Source organism: Ictidomys tridecemlineatus, chromosome 8 (genome assembly GCF_052094955.1).
Source record: "Ictidomys tridecemlineatus isolate mIctTri1 chromosome 8, mIctTri1.hap1, whole genome shotgun sequence".
NCBI lineage: Eukaryota > Metazoa > Chordata > Mammalia > Rodentia > Sciuridae > Ictidomys > Ictidomys tridecemlineatus.
In genome coordinates this window covers 87,302,759-87,326,682 of record NC_135484.1, presented here as the reverse complement: position 1 = coordinate 87,326,682, position 23,924 = coordinate 87,302,759, and the positions used below count along the sequence as shown (strand labels likewise).

General features: G+C 36.7%; 1 protein-coding gene across 6 annotated transcripts in view; it reads right to left on the bottom strand.

The window, feature by feature from the left end:
* The window catches only part of Col9a1 (collagen type IX alpha 1 chain), a 120,266-nt gene that overhangs the window by 4,905 nt on the left and 91,437 nt on the right, over window positions 1-23,924 (bottom strand). For all 6 annotated transcript variants that reach the window (XM_078019803.1, XM_078019805.1, XM_078019804.1 and 3 more), the window contains 9 exons: window positions 21,057-21,110; window positions 20,367-20,438; window positions 19,853-19,888; window positions 19,078-19,122; window positions 17,721-17,753; window positions 14,282-14,428; window positions 14,050-14,104; window positions 12,088-12,276; window positions 5,174-5,251 (listed from right to left, as the gene is read on the bottom strand). In XM_078019803.1, the coding sequence (XP_077875929.1) occupies window positions 5,174-5,251; window positions 12,088-12,276; window positions 14,050-14,104; window positions 14,282-14,428; window positions 17,721-17,753; window positions 19,078-19,122; window positions 19,853-19,888; window positions 20,367-20,438; window positions 21,057-21,110 (709 nt within the window). The remainder of the gene's footprint in view (window positions 1-5,173; window positions 5,252-12,087; window positions 12,277-14,049; window positions 14,105-14,281; window positions 14,429-17,720; window positions 17,754-19,077; window positions 19,123-19,852; window positions 19,889-20,366; window positions 20,439-21,056; window positions 21,111-23,924) is intronic.

Below are 23,924 nucleotides of genomic sequence, written 5' to 3'. Positions count from 1 at the left end.
TAAATTTCTTGGGGGTGCCTCATTTGGGGTGACACCATGTCACAATCCAAGTCATTCAAGAAGTAAAGCTGTTCATAGACTGGCATAAATGTTCAGTTCAGCAGCTGTGTTAAAGAATATGCATAGGGTACTTTGCATCTCTTAAGAAGAGAAAGTATGGATTGGAAGTGCTCCATTTTTGCTTTTTCTGCCTCATAGGTGTTAGCCACATTAACTGCCTGTGATTCTGAAATCTCAAGGACCTATAAAAATGTCATTGCCAAACATTTCATGATTTTAAAAAATTGGTGTCTGTGTTATACTATGTATGAACACTAGAGGGCAGCCATGTTACACTGATGGAGGCCAACCAGCCAGGAAGCTTGAAAGAGTCTGAAAGAGGCAGCCTGGTAAGCAATACAAGCTAGGGAACAAGAAGGATTGTATGTGCAGGCAAAAAAAAATCTTCAAACAATTTTCAGCATTAAATAGGGTATCTCATGATTAATATACTGATTATGTAAACTTGCTGTTTGTGCTAAAATGTTCCATTTCTTACACTGAATCTGCTTTTCTGGTGTTTGACAAAGCAGTATGTTTGCAGAATTGGTGGAAACTGGTTTACAGAAAAACCCCAAACCCACAATCATATAAAATGATTGAGGAAATCAGTGGAAATAGGATGAATGGCCGATACAAAACAAAAGACTAAACTGAGGTTTGTTTGTTGTTGTTGTTGTTGTTTAATTAAACATTCACAAGCAATTCTTACCTAGCTGCAGACATTTCATAAAATAAATAAATAAATAAAAAGCCTTGTAGACTAGTGGATCCAGCACAAGGCCACGTTTAATCTGCTTTTCCAAGATGAGAAAAACAGCTCACAATTACCTGGTAATTCAATTCCTGGTATGCGTATATATGAGATTCATCATTTAATTTATTCCTTTCTCTAGTGAGTTTGAACTCACAAAGAAATCAGGGTCTATTATTAATTATTTTTCTTAAAATCATCAGAGTACCAAGAAAGGAGGCAAGTTCAGTGGTAGCAAGCATAGAGAGTGTCTCTTATTGAGACAACACAACTAAGCATTAAGGTTAACCAGCATCTAGCAAGAAACTGAAGGGTGGGGGACTAAAGGCCCAGGGATTGCTGATCTGAGAGGAAGGAATAGGAAGCAAGACACTAAGTGTTAGGAACATGCAAAAGTCACGTAGCCAGGGTGGCAAAGACAAGCTAATCGTGTTGTTGGACAGTCAGCCCATCATTTTGCTCAGTCTGTATTTCCTCAAGCATCAAAGGAGTGACAACAATGGTAACAGCTACATTTGTAGAGTGTGCCTTATGCCAGGCACTGTTCTAAGGGCTTTCCATGTTTTGTCACGTCTGTGTGTCCTCCTAAATAGGTCTGTGAGGATTGTGCCTGTGACTCCTGTTCTGCAGAGAATAAAACTGAAGCATTAAGGGGTAGTCACCAGAAGTAAGTGGAAGAGCAGAGCAGAAGCCCTAGTGAGCTGGCTCCAGAGCCACCTTCTTAGATACTTGCCCTAAGTACTTCAGCTTGTGAGAAACAAACCAGAAGGTCTAAGGGCAATTTTTAAACAACAAAGCACTGCAGCCAAAATGAGAGTAGATGTAATTGTTACAGTAACAACCTCTGGTCCATAACAGGCAATATAGCATAGCAAAGCCAAAGTGAACAAACTGACACAATATGTGCAAAGAATAAAGGACTTCTAATAACCTATAGATAATGAAGGTGCTACATTTTCTTCAAATGTTAGCAAAAAAAATGATCAAATGAATTTTTTTTTCTCAATCCAAGAGGATTTGAGCCCCAAATTCAAATAAGAGACAACAAAGAAGGGCTCATTCTTTCACATAGGATGTGTACCTGTCTAGAAGATTCAAGATAAGTTCCTGCAGAGACCTATAGAAGTTTCCTCTGGGTTCTAAAAAGCTGTCACCATTATACTTGTGAGAGACCTCAAATTACATTTTTAATCACATTCTAAGTTCTACTGGGAAATAAAAAATGGTACAGCCTCTCAGTGGACAATTAACCAATAAAATGATTTGCTGCAAACCAGTACTTTGTTTTATTGATTTGGAGCTGAAGTAGATTTTTGTGCAAGAAAGGTCTAGGGCCTCAAGGGTGGTACTGACTGAGAGGAGAATAACATATTACTCTTAATCAAAAGCAGGAGCAGAAAAGCTGTAAGGGCTTACTTAAGGCCCAGCTTTGCCCTTAGCAATCCTTTGTCTACTCCATAAAGCAAAATGTGTATAAATTAAATTAAAAACAGTACTAATAACCAACATCCCTTAGTACTTATTATATCCAGAAAACATCCTATGTACTTTGCATTGATTTCTTTTCTTTAATTCTCAGAATCATACAATCATCAGAGAGATGTCATCATTTGTACTACTTTGCAAATGGGAAAACTGAGGCACAGAGAAACTAAGTAACTTGCCCAAGTCCATAAGATTAGCATTGATAGTGTCAAGAATTGAACTCATTGACATCTGAACTGTGGAGTCCACACCACACATTCCACTTTGAGAGCATCAGTTTTAGGGGAGAAGGACCCAAAAAGCTCTTGTCAGAACTTGTTTGAGGAATGGTTACCTGAGCATATTAGGAGTAGACATAAGAGTTTGAGTGAGCTAAAATCAAAAGACCCCAACTGTTATCTGCAAGAGTGACAAATATCCACCTTTTTGTGCCCGAGTGCTAACAAGAAACATTCTAGAAGCAGACTCTTCCTCTCCAGGAACTGTGCTTTTGAAAGTGAGCCTGTTTGTGAAATAATCTGGAACTCAAATTTTTCACTAAAATAATGTCAGATACCCTTTCAACTAAAATGTAACACCGCCCCCACCTGCTGCCACACACACACAACAAAAAAAGAAAAGATAGATAGTTGAGACACAGGAAGAAGGAAAGCAAGAAGAGTGCACTTCAACATCAGAAAGATGGAAGGCAGTGAAAGGTCATCAGTGGGAGAAGAGCAAGGGGCAGGTAAAAACCAAAGGGCGTTGAGGATTTGGAGGTGGTGTCCCAGAGGGAGGGACAAGCATTGGCAAAGGAAGGATAGGGATAGGGCAGGTCTTAGGAGTCTTGGAAAAGGTAATTCACAAAGTGTTTTAACACATGGGATTTAAGTTTTAAATACAAGACCAGTGACAAGATTCTTTTTTTCATAAGGAAGATGAGGGCCAGGGAAGGTGAGGAATGATGTGCTTGTCCTAACCCACCACATTTACCAGCATGTGGATTGTTTGATGTGCCAGGAAGCAAATCAGCAAAGCCCCTTTCTGAAGGAGCAGTGGCTCAGAAGCCTCCCCTTCACCGGGTCAGTCACACTCTGCCCCCCCCCTCCACAGGTGGGGGGTTTTCTGCCCCCTGGTGGCAGTCTGAGGTAGAGCGAGCACATGCAGGTGTGGCAGTCTGAGGTAGAGCACATGCAGAGCTGGTGTTCCTAAATCTTCCACTTTTAAAGTTAAAATGTGGTTTGCCAACACATTTTTTGAAAATAAGAATCACTAGAAATCATAATATATTTTCAATAAAGGAAAATCTTACTAGTGAAAGTCATTTGTTTAAGAACTATGAAGGGATTCATTAACAAAAATGGGAGGAGAAATCATTAGAGGATCCTATAAATATGTGGATCATTAAGGAAGTTGCGATAATGATATTTAACCAGCTTTAAACCCTCCTATCACTATCACTGGTAAAGGAGAAAAGCACTCTTAGTAGATGCTATTTCCTTTTTTTTTCCCTTCTAAACATCCATCAATGAATCCAGACTTTAAACCATATTAAAATTTTTCCTTGATTTTATTTATCTCCAATCAGATTTTCTTTCCTTGCCCAATCAGCAAAACTTCCTCTTCCAATCACAAAATATATTGATTTGTGAATATATCTTGACAGGCCCATGAGTCATAGTTTTAGAAGGGCAGTGTTTGAGCTATCTCCAAATGTATTCATATTTTTTTAAAAAATTAATATGAAAGCAATCCCCAGGAGCAATGAAATAGATAATTAGAAAGCAATGATGTTTTTTTTTTTTTTTGGCTACAATTATAGCCATGATTAAATACGTAAGCCTCTGGCAGAATTACAAAATAGTGATTTCTTTTCCTAAATTTCCTGAAACCTAGTTTTCTAAATCCATTATGGAAGCAAGCACTACCTCACTTTTTTTCTTTCCTGTGAAACCCCTCTTACCCCTATAGCATCAGGCAGGTGGGGTGTGGGAGCCTCCCTCAGCCATTGCCTCAGCCTGCCTGAGACAGCTGCTTGGAGCCTGCACATCCATCCTACTCTTGAACTGAACTGGCTCTCAGCCCTGCTGTGCTGCTCCTATGGTTGGGTGTGCAAGTCATTTCTCAGTGAATGAGTGAGTTCCAGCCGGGACCCTGGCACAGAGCAGTCAGTGTATAAAGAGAACACAGAATGTTCAGTCAGAGATCCGAGCTCTCACACAGAGGCTGCTCTGTGGCCTCAGTCCCTGCAGCTGTGACATGTGGCTTGTGTGTGGCTCTTTGTGGTGATGGGTAGGAATGCTTGGGCTTATTTTTAGGGAAAGCAAGGGGAAAATATATGGATTTTTGGAGGTCTGGATGTTTGAAAAGGGAGCTTTTAAAATAAAATTTCAGTTATTTTCTATAAAACATGAATAAATAAAATTTTGAAATAGTTTCCCAACTGCTCTAGCTTTATAGGTTTAAAAATAAGGGCTAAAGGCACAGCTCAGTGGTAGAAAACTTGCCTAGTACATTCCAGGTCCTGAGTTTGATTCCTAGCCATCCATATACACATAAAATAATAATTGTTATTTTAAAAACTATCACCTGAGTTCCAGATAGGTATGAATTTATTTATTCAGATTTTTATAACAAATGGATCATGGCTGGACCTTGACACTATTTTTTTGAAGCATCTATTTAAGAAATTAATACTTCAAAGCCTTGCCATCGATTTTCTCACAAAGAATAAAGACATAACTTACAGATCATTCAACTGTTCATTAAAGCTGATTTTGAAAAATCTATGCCAGCCATCATAATCACTTGATATGCTTAAGTGGTCAAGTAGCAATTCTTTTAAAATGTAATTAAATTCAGAGGGCACACTTGCGACCAATTTCCCCACCTCATCTTGCCACACAACTCACTCACCTGGCAGACCTATAGCTCCAGGCAAACCTTTGGGACCTCTTCCTGGAGGGCCACGCTCCCCTTTTTCTCCCAAGTCACCTGCATTTCATTAAAGACATGTTATTTTTCTATGTTTTCATAAAAATAAACCTCTATATTTTAAACTTCAAGCAAGGCAAAAATTCAGAAGACAAAATGTCATGAAGTTACAACAAACTAGGTTGTAGTATTCAGAGCAAGGTAAAAAGCAAGTTCGTCCTATTAACAGATCTAAAGAGGGAAATAACAAAGGATCCTATCCATAGATACCGAAATAATATTTCACAAAATCTAACATACATTCTTGGTAAAACATTCAATAAATTAAGCATCAGTGGCTACTTCCTTAACTTGATAAAATATACCCATCTCCGCCCAAAAGCTAGCACAATGCTTTGGGGGAAACATAGGTAACAGCTCGGCTGCAATCAGAACAGCAAAGATGCTCACTTATCACTACTATATATCACTTCATTTGAAGAGTTTAATCATCCCTAACTTTAAGGGGATGTAAGTATATATTTTAAGTTCTGGAAAATCAACTCAAAACTACTACAAGCAGTAAATGAATTTAGTAAATTGGAAGGGACTAAAATTGATATATGGAAATCAATAATTTTCACACCTAAAAACAACAAGACATGGTATTAAAGGATCCCATTTATAACAGCAATTAAAATATTAAATAGCTAGAAATACGTTCAATCAGAAATATAAAAGTCCAACAATCAAAAATACTGATCATTACTGAAGGACACAGAAAGACCTACAAAGTGTTCTTAAATGGAGTGCCATCATGGCAAAGCATTGCCCGTCCACCCTGAGGTGAATTTTTTCAGAATCCCAATACAAATATAAATGCATATTCTTAGACAGAGAAGGTGATTCTAAAGTCTGTGTAGAAAAAATGTACATAAGCCAGATTAGCCACAAACCCCACAAAGAAAAGCAACACAAAGGGAATTAATCCTGCCAAATATTAAACCAATGGAAATGGGGTGGTACTGATCCAGAAATAAACAGATCAGTGAGGCAGAACAGAAAGTTCAAAAGCAGAGCCAAACACGTAAGGGAATTTGCTTTATAATAAAGGTGGCATCATAATCTGGGGAAGAGCTGAACAATTCAATTCAATAAGTGGTGTTACAAAAAGTGGTTGATCAACTGGAAAAAAAAAAGTTACATCTATGCCTCTCTATCTCACACCATACTCCAGGCTAAATTACAAATGGATCAAATATTTAAAAACCAGAAGAATAAAGGCAGAATTATTTTATAACTTCAAATTTGAGTTGGCCTTCCTATTATGACTCAAAATGTGAAGAGTTTCTAGATTCTATACAAAAAGGTCAATAACACAATTTTTAAAATGAGCACAAGGTGTGATGGTGCACACCTGTAATTCCAGTGGCTCAGGAGGCTAAGGCAGGAGGATCACAAGTTCAAAGCAACTCAAAGAGACCCTCAGCAACTTAGATACCCTGTCCCAGAATAAAAAAAAATAAAAAAGGGCTAGGGTTGTGGCTCACTGATTAAGCACCCCAGGGTTCAATCCCTGGTACTAAAGCAGTGGGGGGTGGGGCGAGGGGGGGACAAAATACATGAGTAGGCTGGTCACTAAAAGGACAAAAAAATGGTTCTTAGATGTATGAAAATGTCCCTGAATTTGTCTCAAAATAAATGTAAATTTTAAAAACAAAGATGCCATTTTTAACAAAAGAGATCAACAAAAGTTCCAAAGTTAAACATATATTTAGCACATCTATAGAAAAATACAGTATTGCACATTGCTGATGAGAGTATCAATGGGTGCAGCCTCCTCAGAAGGCAATTTGATGTTAACTATCGAAATTACAAATTAAAGTTCCATTTTAACCAGAAATTCTCCTCATTAGTGAAAGAATTAGAGATAGAGTATATGCTGATATTGTGTACAAAAAGGAAAAATGTACACTGTTGTTCACTGCAACCTTGCAGTAACAGCAAAAGATAAGAAACAATCTAAATGTCCATTAAAAGGTTAAATATATGATATGTCCACAGAATGGAATATTATGCAACTGTGAAGAAGAATCAGGAAGCACTTTGGAATGATCTCCAGGACATATCATTAGTGAAAAAAGGACAATATTATTCTGTTTTTAAAGTGATGGAGGGTAAAATACATAGTCATATGACCTTATATACCATTGCTTATAAGAATTTCAAAGAAACTAATAATAATGATTACATATTGGAAAGGGTAAAGAAGCTAGGCAGATGGGAGACAGAGGTGGGAAAGAAGTTCTTCACCACCTTTCATACATTTTAAATTTTTGAACAAAGTAAATTTAATCTTACCAAAAATAAATTAATGAACTTTAAAATTTTAAAATATGCTGTCACAAATGTCTTCACCACTGACTCATTTTTTATAGGGAATATACTTTGGATTGCAACCAACCATGTGTACTTGCAAGATATTTGCAAGACAGTTGATTAAACTTGGGATTCAGCAGCCAACAGAATAAAGTTACATAAATTATCCAGGTTCCTGCAGAGACCAAAGCCAGTAACTTGGCCTCATTAATGAAATTACTTAATACTTTAGTTAAATGACTCTACTGTTCCCAGTTAAAAAAAATACATTATTTTATTATCACATTAGTAGTACATTATACTACACTATTAAAAGACACAACTGCACTTTGCTCCAATTTTGTACATCATCTTTTCCAAACGCTCTATCAGCCCAACTCAGTTCAATATTGAGTCAGGTTAGATATAGTTTAAAAGACAAAGTCAAGTGCACAAGTAGGAAAAAATATCTATACTATCATCTGCACGTTAGTCAAATAGCCAAAAAACTTATTAACGTTTAAATAGTCACCATAATTTGATTTTTGTCGATAATGTCCCATGTAAATTTTTTTATAATGAAAAGTACATTTTTACAATAATCTAAACTTGTATAAATACCAGGTAAAGATACAGAATTCTGGTTGAACTCCTATTTAGGTGAGCTATTTGCACCCCGCTATCGTCAATAGCATCTTAAAAACGAGCAGCATAAGCATTCTTGTTAACTTAGCAATTTAAATTGTCATATCACTGTAACTCTGGAGGTTGGTGATGAGAAAAGAATGTCCAAATGTGCCATATTTTCTGAAGATTAGAAATTAAAATGTAGCTTTCACAGAGATGGTAAAGTTAAACTTATTTATACATTCTAGCACGAAGCCACACCAACTTCAAAATGCTGCTTGGAAGGAATGAGACTGCTGTCCTGCAGTGCTGCCTTTGAGTTATCCCTCATAGAGAAAAACAAAGGAAAGCTGAGCTCTAGGAGCACCCTGTCAACCGCTGCTCCACAGCAACTCCCGCACCTGGGTGGCGCTATCAGCAGGGTTCATCTGCTTCTGATTATATTCTCCTCTGAGACTTACAAAAACTGGCTCAGGGAACTAAAGGTCCACCCTTATTAGCCTATTCAGTCACATTAAGGAACTTTGAAAAAAAAAAGTTTTAGAACAGATATGAAGGAAAATACAATTAAAGAAAGAAAAAACAGCTTATCATGAACAGAGTGAAAAATTCTCATTGCTATTTATTTCATTTACTGGCAAGCTATAACTGATGCTCTATCTCCCTGTGAGCAGATCAATACTAAAAAAAGGGTATTAGTCATAGTTATGACATGTGTGTTTTCTCCAACCTTCATTTCCACATTGACACATCTGTTTGCGTCACACTAAAATATCTAAAAATAATCAGACTTACTCAAAGGGACTTAAAATGAATCCAAACTGTGAATGTTTAAAAAATATTATTTATTGCATGAAGGACTAATACCAAGCAAAGTGAACATAACGCCAGTTTGATGACTCGTGTGCACATGACTCGTGATGACTTGAGTGCACATATAAAATGTATATGGACCTTGGCCCCAATATGTTTGTGTAATATTACATAAAACATGTCTTTGAAAAACAAAGGAAAATTACATATATGATCCAAACTTTGACAATGACTTGAGGCATATTTCTCTAAACCCCTGTTGAAAACATCCCACTGTTTTCCAGGGTAGTTTTGGAGAGGTAAACAGAGACTAAGACATAGCCTGAATTATTATAAAAGCATTCATAATAAGACTAGTCTCTTATGTATGTAACAATTTCTCTAGGAAAAGACTTAAAGTGACTATATGGCAGAGCAAGAATCTTACCATCTCTTCTTTACTAATCAGGGGGGAAAAAAAGGCAACAAGCAATACTAAAATATATCTCTAATTGACTAAAATTCTTACTTTTTCAAAAATGGTGGAATATTTTTTTCTTGGGGGAAATTTATGCTGCAAATCTTTGGGTAGTAAAAAAAAAAGAACACTATATGTTTTGTATATTTTCACGTATGTGATGGGACAAAAAAAAAGTTAAGTCCAGTTACCTAAATTGGATATTTCCAAATGTATAACAGTGTTGATTAATATATGTGTGTGTGTGTGTATGTGTGTGTATACATAGATGTACATGACCGCCTCTCCTTGCCTCCACCCCAAATTTCAAAGTAAAACTCATTGAAGGTATTGCTTTAAATGAATCCAGTGATAAGAAAGCCATGGAGGATGTAGGAAGAAAAAGTCCTTTAGAGAAAAGAAAAGAGTTGTATCTATTCCGATTATAGACTATTTTCAAGTATACTAAAAAAAAAAAAAAAATAAGGGAATTACCTTGTAGGATCCTGTTGTACCTGATGAATTAATTTAGTGCTAGAGACATTTTCCAGGTTCCAAATATAGAAATCTACTCTGCTTCCTTTCAAATGAGGCTCTTTTGCCAGTCAAACCAGCCCAGCCCAGCCACAATGCAACATGGCTGGGACCTTCCCAGAAAGCCTCCCAAACAACTCGCCTGTGTTTTCAGTTGTTCTCAGCCCTAGCTGCACATTAAAATCACCTGGGAGTACTTTAAAGTCCCAATACCCAGACCAATTAAGTCAGAATCTCTGGAAATAGGACCTAGGCATGAGTAGCTTTTACAGTTCCTCTGGTGATTCCAATGTGCAGTCAAGGCTGAGAAAGGCAGCTTCTGGCAGATTCTCCTAGCATAGCAAGTGACATGGACATTTTCATTTCTTAAAGGAAAGTTCTGTTACTAGCTCAAAGTAAGTTCTACTCCAAAAATGGAGAATAAACTTTTAGCCCAAGAAAACTGGCTGCCATTTCTATAGACCTGTCAAGGTGACCCCTTTCAGTAGGAAAATGGGTGACTGACTGCTCCACACCAATGTGCTTAGCCAGATCAGAATCATCTGAGGGTTTGTTAAGCCAAATGCTAGGCTCCACCCCCAGAGTCTCTGATCCAGTGGGTCTGGGGTGGTGCAAAGAAGTGATGATCCTAACAAAGGCCCCGGTGATGCTGATGCTCCAGGTGTCTCTCAGAACCTTTACTCTTACAGAGACTCAGGATAGCCAGGAGTGGTAGTACATGCTTGCAGTCCCAGCTACATGGGAGGCTCAGGCAGGAGAATCACTCGAGCCTGTAAGTTTGAGACCAGCCTGAACACACAGCAAGACCCCATCTCAGAAAAACAAACAAACAAACAAACAAAAAGCTACATTAATAAAAATAAACCAAATAAATAAAAACAAAGAGACTCAGTGAAGGTTGTTATTATCCATTATCCATGGGAGATGGTACAATAGGTCCAACCAACCCAAGGCAAAAGAGTTTCCTAGAAAAGGTCTACAGAGTGTACAGGGACTATCCATAGAAATCACCAAGACGTGGGTTGCTGAACTAGTAGCTAAAAGCAGGACAAAGATAAAGAGGTATGTGATTCTGTTAGAGAAAATGCCCAATTCTCTTTAAAATGGGCTCTACCCTCAGCTCTGTGATTTGTACAACCTCTGAAAGCTTTAAAATTGTGCCAGTCTTACAAGAGGCCCCAATTAGAGCTCATTTTTAAACATGCAGCTCTGCACATGCCAAAAAAAAGTAATTAAATAAATTGTTCCAGCTGAGGGTGTAGTTAGCCAACTGCATCAGCAATTCATTTACAGATCCAAAAAGGCAGCTTTCTTGCCCTCTGACCACTCACACCATACTATTTAGCCCTAATTGGAGTACCACAGTATTAAAATTTAAAAAAAAAATGGAAAGAAAGTGCCTCTCTTGTTTCTGATGTTGCATTTTTCTAAAGTTCCCCAGTGAGCTGTCACCAACTCATCACCTCAACTAATAAATGCCATCTGAAGCAACCAGTCCTTCTATCAGTCCTGCAGAATATCTTACACACTCACAACCTGTGGTTTTTCTGCAAAATATTGGATGCAAGGATTTTTTTTGTTTTGTTTTAAATAAAAGGGAAGAAACAAATCTATTAAAGATTACAGTTTGATTCAGAGGGAAAATCAAAAGTAAATATCCAATGCCACTTTTGAAGAGAGAGACAGCTCCAATTCATGATGTAATTTTACTTATGTTCTGCTAGCAAATGTTGTTAGTTTAAGTAACAGATACATACATTGCAAGATGGTTGCCATTTTAGAAGAGCTCTACCATGACTTTAGAGTCTCAAAAAATATTTTTTTTTGTATTTGAATGATCCCTTACCTGATCCTGTAAGGTTTGTTTTGAACTAACTGTGATTGAAGCAGAGTATAATTGAGCAAAATGAGAACTAAAAGTCAGGGGAGCTTAATTGTAGTATTTAGTCTACTGTTGTGGTACAGCAGCATCAAAAGAAAATAAGAGTTTTCAAATCTTTATCATCACCACTGTAAGAGAATAATATACATCTTATCTCACCAGATGTTAACAAAGCAGGACTTCCTTGAACTTGGATGGATATACATTGTACAACTGAAAAAAAAGGCAATGTGTGTTCCCAGGTTCTACCTGGACAAAACCACTTACCTTTAGGTCCCCTCAAACCAAGAGCACCAGGGGGACCTTTAATGCCAGGGAGGCCACGAATTCCCATCTGACCAGGGAAACCATTCTCTCCAGGGGGACCAGGGGGGCCAGGAGGACCAGGCCTCCCAGGGAGACCAGAGGCACCAGAGTCTGGACGCTTGAGACTAGCAGCCATCTCAGCAAAATGCTCTAAAAATAATAAACAGAATAACCCAGAAAAGTCAGAAACATGAAAGTGACTCAAATGAAGAGAGAGGTATTCCAAGTGCCTTGTTTTTCCGAAACTTCAAAACTGGGGGTAGGAAATGAATACAGTCGGGAGACTATTTCCAAGGACTGTCTGCCAGGAAGTGTCACTGGTGCTGCTGTATTTTTCAAGCGTCACTGGTGCTGTTGTATTCAGCTCTCCTGATAGTTTTGGTCCTGCTGTTTTGAGACAAGGGCAAGAGCTTGAAGTGCAGGGCTTGGGGACCAGCATTGTTCTGCAAGGATGAGTGAGTCACTTGAACCCTAGCTGGGTATCTGAAAACCCAGGATAGGAAGAACAATGGGTTTCTTAGCAAGGGTGGAAGTGTTGTCCAAAAGCTTTTTAAAAGCCAAGGGCACTGTCCAAAATTAGTATTCAGACCATTTGGGACCTAGTGTCAAAAACTAAAAGGCTTTTTGGTTTGAAGATATTACATAACCTGAAATATCAGGAGGATTCATAGCTTCTTATAAATTCTTCCCCTCCATTTTTTTCTTCATGCTTGGAATAGACAACAATCATTAAAATATAACCTGTTTCTTGGGAATGGTCACAGTCTGTCTTAAAAATTAATAACTGTGTGGCCTTTCTCAGGAACCATTAAATAGATTCAGAATCACCCACTAAATCCATGGAATACAAGAAAATCTCCCCCTTAAAATGCTCTAAAGGAAATATGCGACTGTAATATTTCTAAAAGCTTTAGGATTCTAAGGAGAATATGAGTTGGAACCAATTTTCTAGCCTGCATTTTAAAATTCTTTAAATGTGAATATTCTAAATTTGCTTTATTCAAGTAAGCACAAAACCGTAATTTTCTTGACATGTAATGCTCAAAACTGAAACAGACTTTCAAGATAAAATCTCTGCAATGAAGAGGCCTATGTTGTTTTCAAATATAGAAGTGTTCATTTCTTTCCATTTGATTCTGGAAAACTCTACAAGTCTATTAGACACACTAAACTATCTAATGAGCATACAAAAAAATTTTAAAAAAGAATTTCTTCAGCAAAGAGGTGGTTACATCCGAATAACATAATTTTGTTAGAAGGCTCCAATGTTATAGGATCCCCTCAGTTACAAGGTATCTTTGTGCATCTCCGTTTCCTGTATGGTTTGATAAGTAGGCCAGCTCTGGAACAGCCATTGCCATAGCCATAGGTGAATGCAGATAAAGATTAACAAATGTTATAATACACTGTCATTTTGGGAAAATGCTAGTCATTGCTTTTTTACATATATTTTACATAAGTAGAAATAATATCCTTAGGTTCCTTATAAGCATAGAGCCTGGCATTTAGTTCTCAAATTATTTAGAGAGTTCCTAAGGCAATTCTAGATACACACTAAGTGATAGGATCTTAAGGAGAAACACCTGAGAATTTGTATTCAAAGGAAAGTTGTGTGTGTGTGTGTGCGTGTGTGTACTTTCTTATAAATTATCTTTATCCCCTGGAAGGGGGAGGAAGAAGGAAAAAAAGAAGAGAAAAAAGGAAAAGAAAGCAGACTAACACAAAAGTAATTATTGTGAGAATATAAGTTGTGCAGATAACAACAACTGAATAAAAAGAAATTGGCATTAAGATTACTCAAAATGTCCCACCTTTAAAGCACACAAAAAGCCACAGTTATTTACCCTTGCACATCTATAAGAATAAAGTCTTAAGAAGCAAGAGTTTCTGATGGGAAAAGTTTAACCATTGTGATTTATTTACCTTGAATGACTCTCATGCAAACTTGCTTAATGTGCTGATCTGTCGGTGCTCGACCCTGGGACAGGAAAGAAAAAAAGGCAGTTTATCCACAGAACCATAAAGAGAACATTGTTGAATTGTAAACCGACAGACTCTGCCAGGAACCCAGGTGGCTATATTTACTTGCTGCTAAGGAGCTAAGATCTAGTCTAGCCCCCAAGCTATGGGATGGAGCTTCCACAGGGACACTCACCGGAGGGCCCTGGATACCAGGCAGGCCAGTGGCACCCTGTTCTCCCTGCACACCCCGGGGTCCAGGAGGTCCTCTTGGTCCTTCTGCTCCAGGAAGCCCCCGACTTCCTTCAGGTCCTCTCAATCCTGGCTCCCCAGGGTTACCCATCTGCAACAAAACAGTACACTATAAAACCAGGGCTAGACACAAGGACTGTGTCTGCTTACTACTAATATAAACACTTACGTGAAATTTGGGGTTTCCGACATTCTATCTCCTAAGAGGTCCCCTGTAAGAAGTTACCACAAGAGGCGTACACATAATACCACCACCAACTCATCAGTCTCTGAGAACCTCAATTCAAGTAAACTATTAAAAATCTGTATTGTTTACTATAATTATTCCAAAATCTTCACTGGAATAATATATTTTAAAGACTTTCATATCTGAAGCCACTTCCTAAGAGCAAATTAGCTGTGTTTTGGGTTTTATTATTTTGTTTTGGAGCTGGTGATGGACCCTAAGGCCTTGTACATACTAAGCATGTGTTCCACACACCTGCCCAGGCCCTGCAAATTAGTTTGTCATAAGGCCTGTTAGCATTATCTGGCCACAAGAAACCCCACTGAGTTCCTATAAGACATGCTATTTGAGTGTCAGCAATGTAGCAAAACATAAAGATATCTTCACGAATATATATTATTCAGCCTTTAAACTTTTTTTTTTTGGCTAATCTGAAGATACTTAGGTATATTCAGAAATTACGAAATACTAACATGAACTAAGTCAATACACTTAAAATGTGTACTTAACATACGGGACCAATAAAGCAAGTGCAGGGCTGGGGTTGTGGCTCATCAGTAGAGCGCTCACCCAGCATGTGTGAGGCCTTGGGTTCCATCCTCAGCACCACATAAAAATAAATAAGTAAAATAAAGGTATTGTGTCCAAATATAACTAAAAAATATATTATTTTTAAAAAGCAAGTGCAAGTTCACAGTTCTTCCTACGAAAAATTAAATTCTAAATATTAAAAAACTTAAAAATAAACCCCTTATTTATTCACAATAAACATATATAACTTTGGCTTTTTTCCTGACAGCAGATCACTAAAAGCATTTAAAAGAATCCGCATCTACATTAACTGTTTTTAAAAAGACTTAATTAATCCTTTGTGTGTGTGTGTGTGTGTGTGTGTATGTGTGTGTGTGTGAAACTAAAATTTGTCCATTCTTCTGGTGGAATTTGTGGCAGAGTTGCTATAACATACTGTTGTAGGAGATAAGAATGAGAAGATAATAGGGCAGTAGGCAGCAAGAGAATGCTAGTGCTCAAGATGTGAATATATGTAAGCAACTCCAACCTGCCTTTTTTCATATGCAGCATTTATCTAAGAAGAGCTAACTCTTTCAAATATTCAAATATTTTAAACCCAAGTGAAGAAGGTGATGAAGCAATGCTTTCACTAGGCATCCAAATAAAGCTTGGCAAGTGTGATTTTTCCAACTTCATGCAAAAATAATTGATATTCATCTAAGCCAACTTGCCAAGATTACTTCTATAAAGAAATTACGACTTAAAAGACTTCCTGAAAGACAGTGTCAATGAGCAAAGCTAAATATATACTATGGAAGTCTGCAGAATTGTCAGGTGCTCAAGTGCAAAACTATAACAACTTCTAAAACAACCCAAGGAGAAGCCAAAATGAGCTCAGAAATGAACTAAAGAACTGTCAGAAAATAAAGAGATCAATTTGCTGGCAATGGTTGAAACATTGCTAGAATAAGAAACAGGAAGTTTTTGATGGACAGATCAAAGGTTAATATGACCAAGACATCATAAGGGCCCTGGATCTTTGGGAAATAATTCCTCAGTTGAGGAGCAGTACAATGAAGTAGAAATTAGGATAAAGACATATCATACGTAACAAGTTCAAATATGCTGAATTCAGTGAAGGGAGTGAAATCTTTGTGTTGGTCACTATTTCCCCTGATTCTGGGACACTATGGTTCAATTTCATCCTGGGGAGTGTCAGATATAAGTAGGGAGGGGTAGAGAAGAACAGATGAATTAATTATATTAATTCCTAACAGTGTACCAAATTAGAATGCAATTAACTTATATTGATCACTACATTGTGATTGGCTTTTTTTCTTTTATAACTTTAATTCTTTCGATTGAACTTTATTGAAAATATCTGTAGTGATGTAGGATTTCTATTACTACATTCTATCAAGATTTACACTTTACATTTTGTTCAGTCCTACCTAAACCATTTTTTTCAAAAATTCTGTCATAAAATGTCACTTGACACTTGGTGTTTAGAGACAGGTAGTTAGTATAATGTGGTAAGATCCATTTCAGTAGTGTGCATGAAGCCCAAGGCTGGGTGGGTCTTTCCTGCGAAAATTAAGTTGCCTAAGTAGGAGGTAACAATTCTAAGGAACGAGGAGTGTGTTCCAGACTAGGAAAATAGAGAAAGTACTAAACAGCGTGACATGACATGACATGGCCTGTAAAAAAGAACTGCACATGGATGAAATTCCAAAATGTACAAGATGAGATTAGAGAAGCAAAGAACACTTCATCAAAGGCTTCATTTACCATGCTAAACAATGATTTTGTTCTATGAAATGTTATACTTGAAGGATTTTCAGCAAAAGAGGGTTACATGGTGGGTTTTACCTTTTTTATTTAGATTATATTGGCTGCCATGAGGATAATTGGTTGGATAGACACCAAAGAGTGGGGAATATTTCAGAAAAAAGACGGACTTGTAAGTTAACTAGAAGCTGGTGGTAGTGGCATTTGAGATTGAAATCTGAGCTTCATATTTTTTCTTGTATTTTTTTAAGCTTCTAAGTGTATTAAATGTGTATTCCTCTTAAATTAGCAAATCACCTCAGGTTTCTACTAATTAGATCTATAATTCTAAACACATCTAATCTCTGAGGACATTAGTTTCTGTAAAATGGCAAGATTTAACAAAAGATCATTTTCTAGTTTTAATATTTTCCTATTATATTATCTTATGTGTTATGCCTCTATATTACTTCCTCAACTAGAACACACAGGAGATTAAGAAAATTACTGAAATGTTTTGTAGTAGTGTAACTGTCAATGAAATTCAATTATACTCTTGCCACCATAAAGTACAAGTCAGTTATTTAAAAATGACCCATTTGGGGAGGAAATTACAGTATTACCATGTAACATTCATTGAGACATTTATAATATGAAAAAAGTGACTAGTTGAAAAGGTAGATCTATTTACATAACTGTGAATTTTTTGATTGGATTAATCCATTACCTAAAGAATAAATTTAGACATTTATTTTCTTGAAGGTAAGTCCTTTAAGAATTGAATTTTATAGAATGATTTTATAAAGCAGAGCATCACATTTTTATAGGTTTATTGATATTTTTAATTTTGTATAACATTGTTATTTGTTATACTTACAGATCCCTTTGGGCCTGGTAATCCTATATCTCCCTAAATCAATAAAACAAAATTATATTAGAACAATATATTCACATTTGATAGTTTCCTAAAAACATTAAAAAGTCTATTGTGCTGCTGAAGTATAGAAAACCATGAACAGATTAACCCTGGTGCTGCAGAAAAATATTAAATCCAAAATTTGTATTCCAGGCCCAGTTATGCTATTTAACTCTGTGACCCTGTGTGAGCTAGGAAACCTCCCAGCCTTTGGTTAAATGATCTGTTAAATAACAGGGTTGAATCAGAGTTCTCCAAGGTTCTATCCAGATCTAAAATGCTAGGCATCAAAAATTGATATGTGTAGGTCCGAAGAGAATAACATTCAGTTTTAAAACAAAACAGGCATTTAAACATGTCTATTAAAACTTCATTTTTGTAACTTAAACAAAATTTTTAAATTTATCCCCAGAAGACTACAAACAAAATAGGAAAGCTTTTAGGCTTAAAATATATGAAAATCTTCCATAATTAATTCTAGATATGAATTCAGCTCAAATGTTAGCACACCAGTTCATCTCCATTACAAACAGAATTATTTTAAAAGTTCTTAGTCCATAAAGTGAACAAACTCAACAGAAAATCAAATAGAATAATTCTACTATGAATTTATTTGACAATTAGAAAGCTTTATGCAATTCAGATATTACATTTACATTTACTCTAAATCCTGAAAATTTGAATAAAACAACATTATCAGAACTTTTTTCTGTACTAAAAGCTCTCTAACTCTATTTCATGAGAAATCTATCACCTTGACCCCAAAGGACCAAAACATAGTCAAAACTATAATGATGAGCCAGCAAACTAAGCAGTTCTAGCAGTAAAGATAACTTTCTCTCTATCTTATTGCTTTTCTGGAGATTTAGCAGTGTCACTCTTTGGAGATGGAGGTCACTTCTTTGGAGGGTTTCAGAGTAGAGAGAATGCCCTTGGTCACATTTGTAAGCCTCAGCTTCCTAACTATAATAAATGTTCAATTTTATTTCCATGATAGGCACCATTCATAGACTTTCATATAGTCCTATAAGAATCACCTTGAATGTATAGATACAAAACCACAAGAAAATTCACCATCTATAAAGGAATTTTCCAAAAGTTTCAAGTCAGATTTATCAATTGTGGGCCATTTTCTCTCTGCTTTATTTGATCTTGGCTACAATCTTGAGAGTCTTTTAACTCAGAGAAGAAACATCTTAGCTTTTGAAGAAGGTGGTGAGAACAAAACAATGTCAGAAAAGAAGAAAAATAATACACATTTCCACTACAGCTCAAAATCTGTAAAGTTCCTTCATTAACCAGAAAAAAAAAATCTTACAAGGTCACCCCTTTCTCCTGCTTCACCTTCTTCACCAGAAGCACCCTAAAAATTAAAATAAGAGATCACATTTTAAATTCTTAGTCTCTTAGTCCCATGGGTCAACTTCCGGTCAACATTAATAATCATTCACACATGCCCAGATACTCCCAGGATCATGCAGCAGTACAAAATGCTGGCAGCGGTTTTCCAATCTAGATTGCTAGTCCCAAACAAAACAAAACAACATCATCAACAACAACAACAACAAAAATGGTCTAGAGAGAAACCAGAAGTTGAGATTGAATTTCAACTATTAATTGAATTTAATTCAATTTATTAAATTAAATTAGCAACGCTATGTAACAATTTTGTAACCAATAACCCCTAGAAAAGGACTCTTAGAAGAGACAAAGGAACCCAAGGAAAATGATAAGCATAACTCATGCATAGAATATTTGCTGAGGTTTTGATCAGGAAAAATTTAAACATTATGATGTGCCCATGGAAGGCTCCCTCAGACATAAGTAACTAGAGTTTACTAAGTAAGTAGAGTTCTACTTGGTGAGTCAGAGACAGGGCTACTCTTTCCCAAGGGAGAACAGTATAAAGTCCAGGAGATAGAGCAGTCATTGGCTCCAGCTTATGCAAACAGATAAGTCTACCGCACACCAAGAAAAAGCTGCAAGTCTCCACTGTTTTAATCACATCCATAAGCAAGCCAGTCCCTCCTGGTTGTGACATGGCACATTTCAAACACTGCTGCGTTTCATACTAATCGAGTGTTAAAACTTACCTGTTCACCCTTTGGACCTTGTTCACCAAATACACCCTGTGATGAAGAAAATATAGGCCTTTTAAAATATTTTGAGCTGTTTATGTAATTTCAAATGAACCAACCCCACATTCTAGGCTCATGGATAAGCACCAGTGTGGAAAACGTGACTGGAGAGAACTTCACTCCTCACCTCCCAACAAGAACCAGGGAAAACCTGAAAATGCTCCAATTGTCTCAAAAACCTCTGGTAACTGAGGGCATTGTAGGATCACATCCATATACAACTCGCTAACAGGACTGTAAATTTAGAACTAAATAGAATGCATGATCACAACTGAAATGTTTACTTTTCTCAGGCTTTTTATTTTTTCTTTCTCATAAGTTATTCTGTTTTTGCTTCTTAACCTTTTTTGATAACTCTATGATAAATTCTAGGAAAGTTCTTCACTGAGCCAAAAGTAGCCTTGCTTTCTCCACATAATACAAATCACCCTTCCACATAAGGAACTTTCTGCAGTGTTGGACATCTTACCCTGTCTCCTTTCATTCCAGGAAGTCCAGGAGGCCCAGGCAAGCCAGGGAGGCCAGGGCTACCAAAAGATCCCTGGAAAACAAACACAAAGTCCCTAGAGTCACTGTCACTGCAATGCTGGAAGCTCACAAGCCAGACCTGGCCTTGGGTGTGTTGACTCATATCTAAAATAGATGCACTGCGGTCGATTTAACTCTGGTCCTCTGGTTTGCCTCTCTCCCACCTTCTCAGGAGAAGAGGGGCCAGTCCTCTCTGCCCTCCCTCCCACCTGAAGTCCTCAATTCCCTTTGCACTCCTCGAAACAGTGGGCTCTTTCAGCCAAGCCCCCGCAGTGGCGCTGCTGCTTCTCTTGCTGTGTAAACAAGCACAGCACAAGAAGTCAAAGACAGCATTCACTTACAGTCCTCCTGAATTCCAAGAATAACCAGAGGCCAAAGGTGGCACTTCATGTCTCTCTGGGTTTTAAAATGTATACTACAAACTGTTCTCATTAAAACCCTCTGAGGATATCCTAGGTATAACTTAAAATCTCACATGAACATTTCCACACATTCACATAACCATAGAAATAAAATATGACTTAGTTAAATGACCCCTTGTCAATTGTTTTTCTCTCCTGGCTTATTTTTTGTAATGTACTCTGTTTTGGAGAAAGCATACAAATGTCTGCATACTGGAAATATTACTTACCGGTTTACCTGGTAGGCCTGGGGATCCTACGGGTCCTGTTTCCCCTCTGCTGCCCTGTGAAAACACAAATATCACTGTCAACTAGGCATGTGGCCAAAATCAAACATTTCATTACCATATAAATAAAATAACATTTTACCTAAGCTTTTGTTTCAATATAAGTCATCAAACTATTCCCCTATCCATCAACTGTAGGCAGAGACCATCACATGGACCACCTACACAATCCCCTGTGTGCATCTTTCACTGGGCACCCTAATACTATCCACTGTGGCTAAGACCACTGGGAATATCTGACTCATATACATGAAATGTCAAATAGTAATTGTCAGCCTCTAAATGACATTCTGATTTACATTATGACTAATTATATACATGTTTTATCCCTTAGACTCTATGTTCTTGAGGCATTAAGTACATATTTGGAATTCTTCAATATCTGAAACACAGAATAAATTTTCTGGTCTAGGAAGCAACATTTGGCAAATGCTCTCTTACCTCAAAATGAGTGAAAAAAGGAAGCACAAGATAGAGATTTTTACCTTTAAATTATTATTGCAACCTCAAAAAGACACAGATGGAAAAAATATATAAAGTCTCTGAGATAAAATTTACTTTTACTCATTCTTGCTCTAAATATTAGGTACAAAGATAAACAGACCTTCAAAGGTGCAATTCATGATGAAGAAAACTAAAAAAGCAACACTAACTTTATTTTTTGTGGGCCAATTTTAGTTTTTTATGTAAAAATCTAAGTTTTCAAATTTTTATTTGAATCTCAAAACTTTTGAGAAAAGGAGACACATGAACTCTTCAACTTTTTTTTTTTTTTACCAAGAACTTCATACATTTTTATGCAGTCTGGTAAAAGCTTGTTTTATTTCTAACATGTGTTCAACTAAGCTGAACATTGAGGCTACTAGGTAAACAACCACATTTCCTGGATGGTGTACGTAAAAATAAAACAACTACTCTAAGTTAATTTTTCTTTCAAATGACAGCTTCACTTTCATGCTTAATATTTATAAATGATTTGTGGCTCTGTGGTAGAGCACTCGCCTAGCACATGCAAGGCCCTGGGTTTGATCCTCAGCACTAAATAAAAATAAATAAATAAAATAATAAAAAGTATTAAAAAAAGATTATTCTGTTCTGACCCATACGCTATTCATTCTTCTTTAATTAAACAGGTTTCAAAATCCATAACCTTCTGAATTTTCAATTTCCCTAAAGAATTAAGAACAGTTGGCCAAATTACAACAGTCTGTCGCTATGAGCTATAATTTCATAGTAGTCATTTCATATGACTTATAGGTAATTTAAACTAAGTGTGTCAAAATTTTCAAAAATGTTTATATTAACAACCTGACTGGTATATGACTTTTGGATGATCATTGGTATTTCACCCTCATGAGTCTTTTGGAAGTCAAAGGCAGAACCCTGTGAGGATGGATGCTGGAAGGATGTCAATGTAGACGAAAACCAGATTTTCAATAGATTCTTCTAGCCATCTATAAAGATTGGATTCTACACCATTAATTTGGCCTAGAACTTCAAAGTTCAAAACAGATTTTCTTTAGTATATCTACTCTGTTGACATTTTTACATAATTTCTCAACTCCATTATAATTAGTATCCTAAATGTCATTGAGTTAACATGACTTTAGGTCTGGGGTTGTAGTTCAGCAGTAGAGTGCTGGCCTAGCATGTGCAAGGCCCTGGGTTCAATCCTCAGCACCACATAAAAATAAGTAAATAAAATAAAGGCATTGTGTCCAACTATACCTAAAGAATAAATATTTTTTTTAAAAAAAAGACATGACTTTAATTCACAAATAATTGATAGTCATTGATGGGAAAATTATAATATCAGAAGAAGAAAGCTTAGTTCTTGACAAAACCTCAAGTATTCACTTCTAAATAAATGAATCATTATGCTATCTTATCTAAAATAGAGAAGATTAGTGAACTTCCTTTCCATGAACCAAAAGACTAAATTAAAATGTAGGATTGTATAAACCTTTTTTGTAGGATCAATTATCTTCCAAAGACAAAGATTTTCTCTGCTGGACACTTATTTTCTCTGCTTTTCTTAAGTTCTTATTTTTCACTTCCTAAGCATTTTCAAGCCAGTGGAAGGCCTTAGGAATATCTCAGAGCCCCCACAATTGACAGCCTGCTTTGCTGAGCTTGTGTACCCACGTGAGCCCGACACAGAGGACCAGGAGAAGGACTAGTGACATTGGGGGCATGAGCTCCTCTGCTACTACACCGACAACATGTGATTCTTCATTTTAATTTTCTTCCATCTTATAAAACCTTGGCCATTCTAAATGGTTTTTTTCAGTTTGTTTTGTTTTCTTGAAGTACTGAGGATTGAACTCAGGGGCACTCTATCCCTGAGCTACATCATCACTCATTTTTATTTTAAGACAGGGTCTCACTGGGTTGCTGAAGCTAGTTTTGAACCTGCACTCCTCCTGAATCAGTCTCCCAAGTTGGTGGTATTACAGACATGCACCACCATGCCCATAAATGTAAGTATTTCTATAGAATCCATTCGTCTGTGAAAAACAGTGATGTTTATTTTCACAACAGTGACCAAACATTTATGAACAAAGTATTAAGGCAAGATTATCTGATGGTCATTCTTGCAATTTTTGTGTACTTCAAAAACCTGAATTCCTTCTTGAAATTCTGGAAGTTCATCTACGAAGCTAAGATAAAGATGAGTAGTCAAAATATAAATAGTAATCTCTAAAAACATGGATTCATCTAAACACATTTTACCAGGAGTAATTATCCATGGTCCTGACTACCATAAGTATGCTAAATAAATGATATATCTCTTAAGTCTGGCAGCTGTGG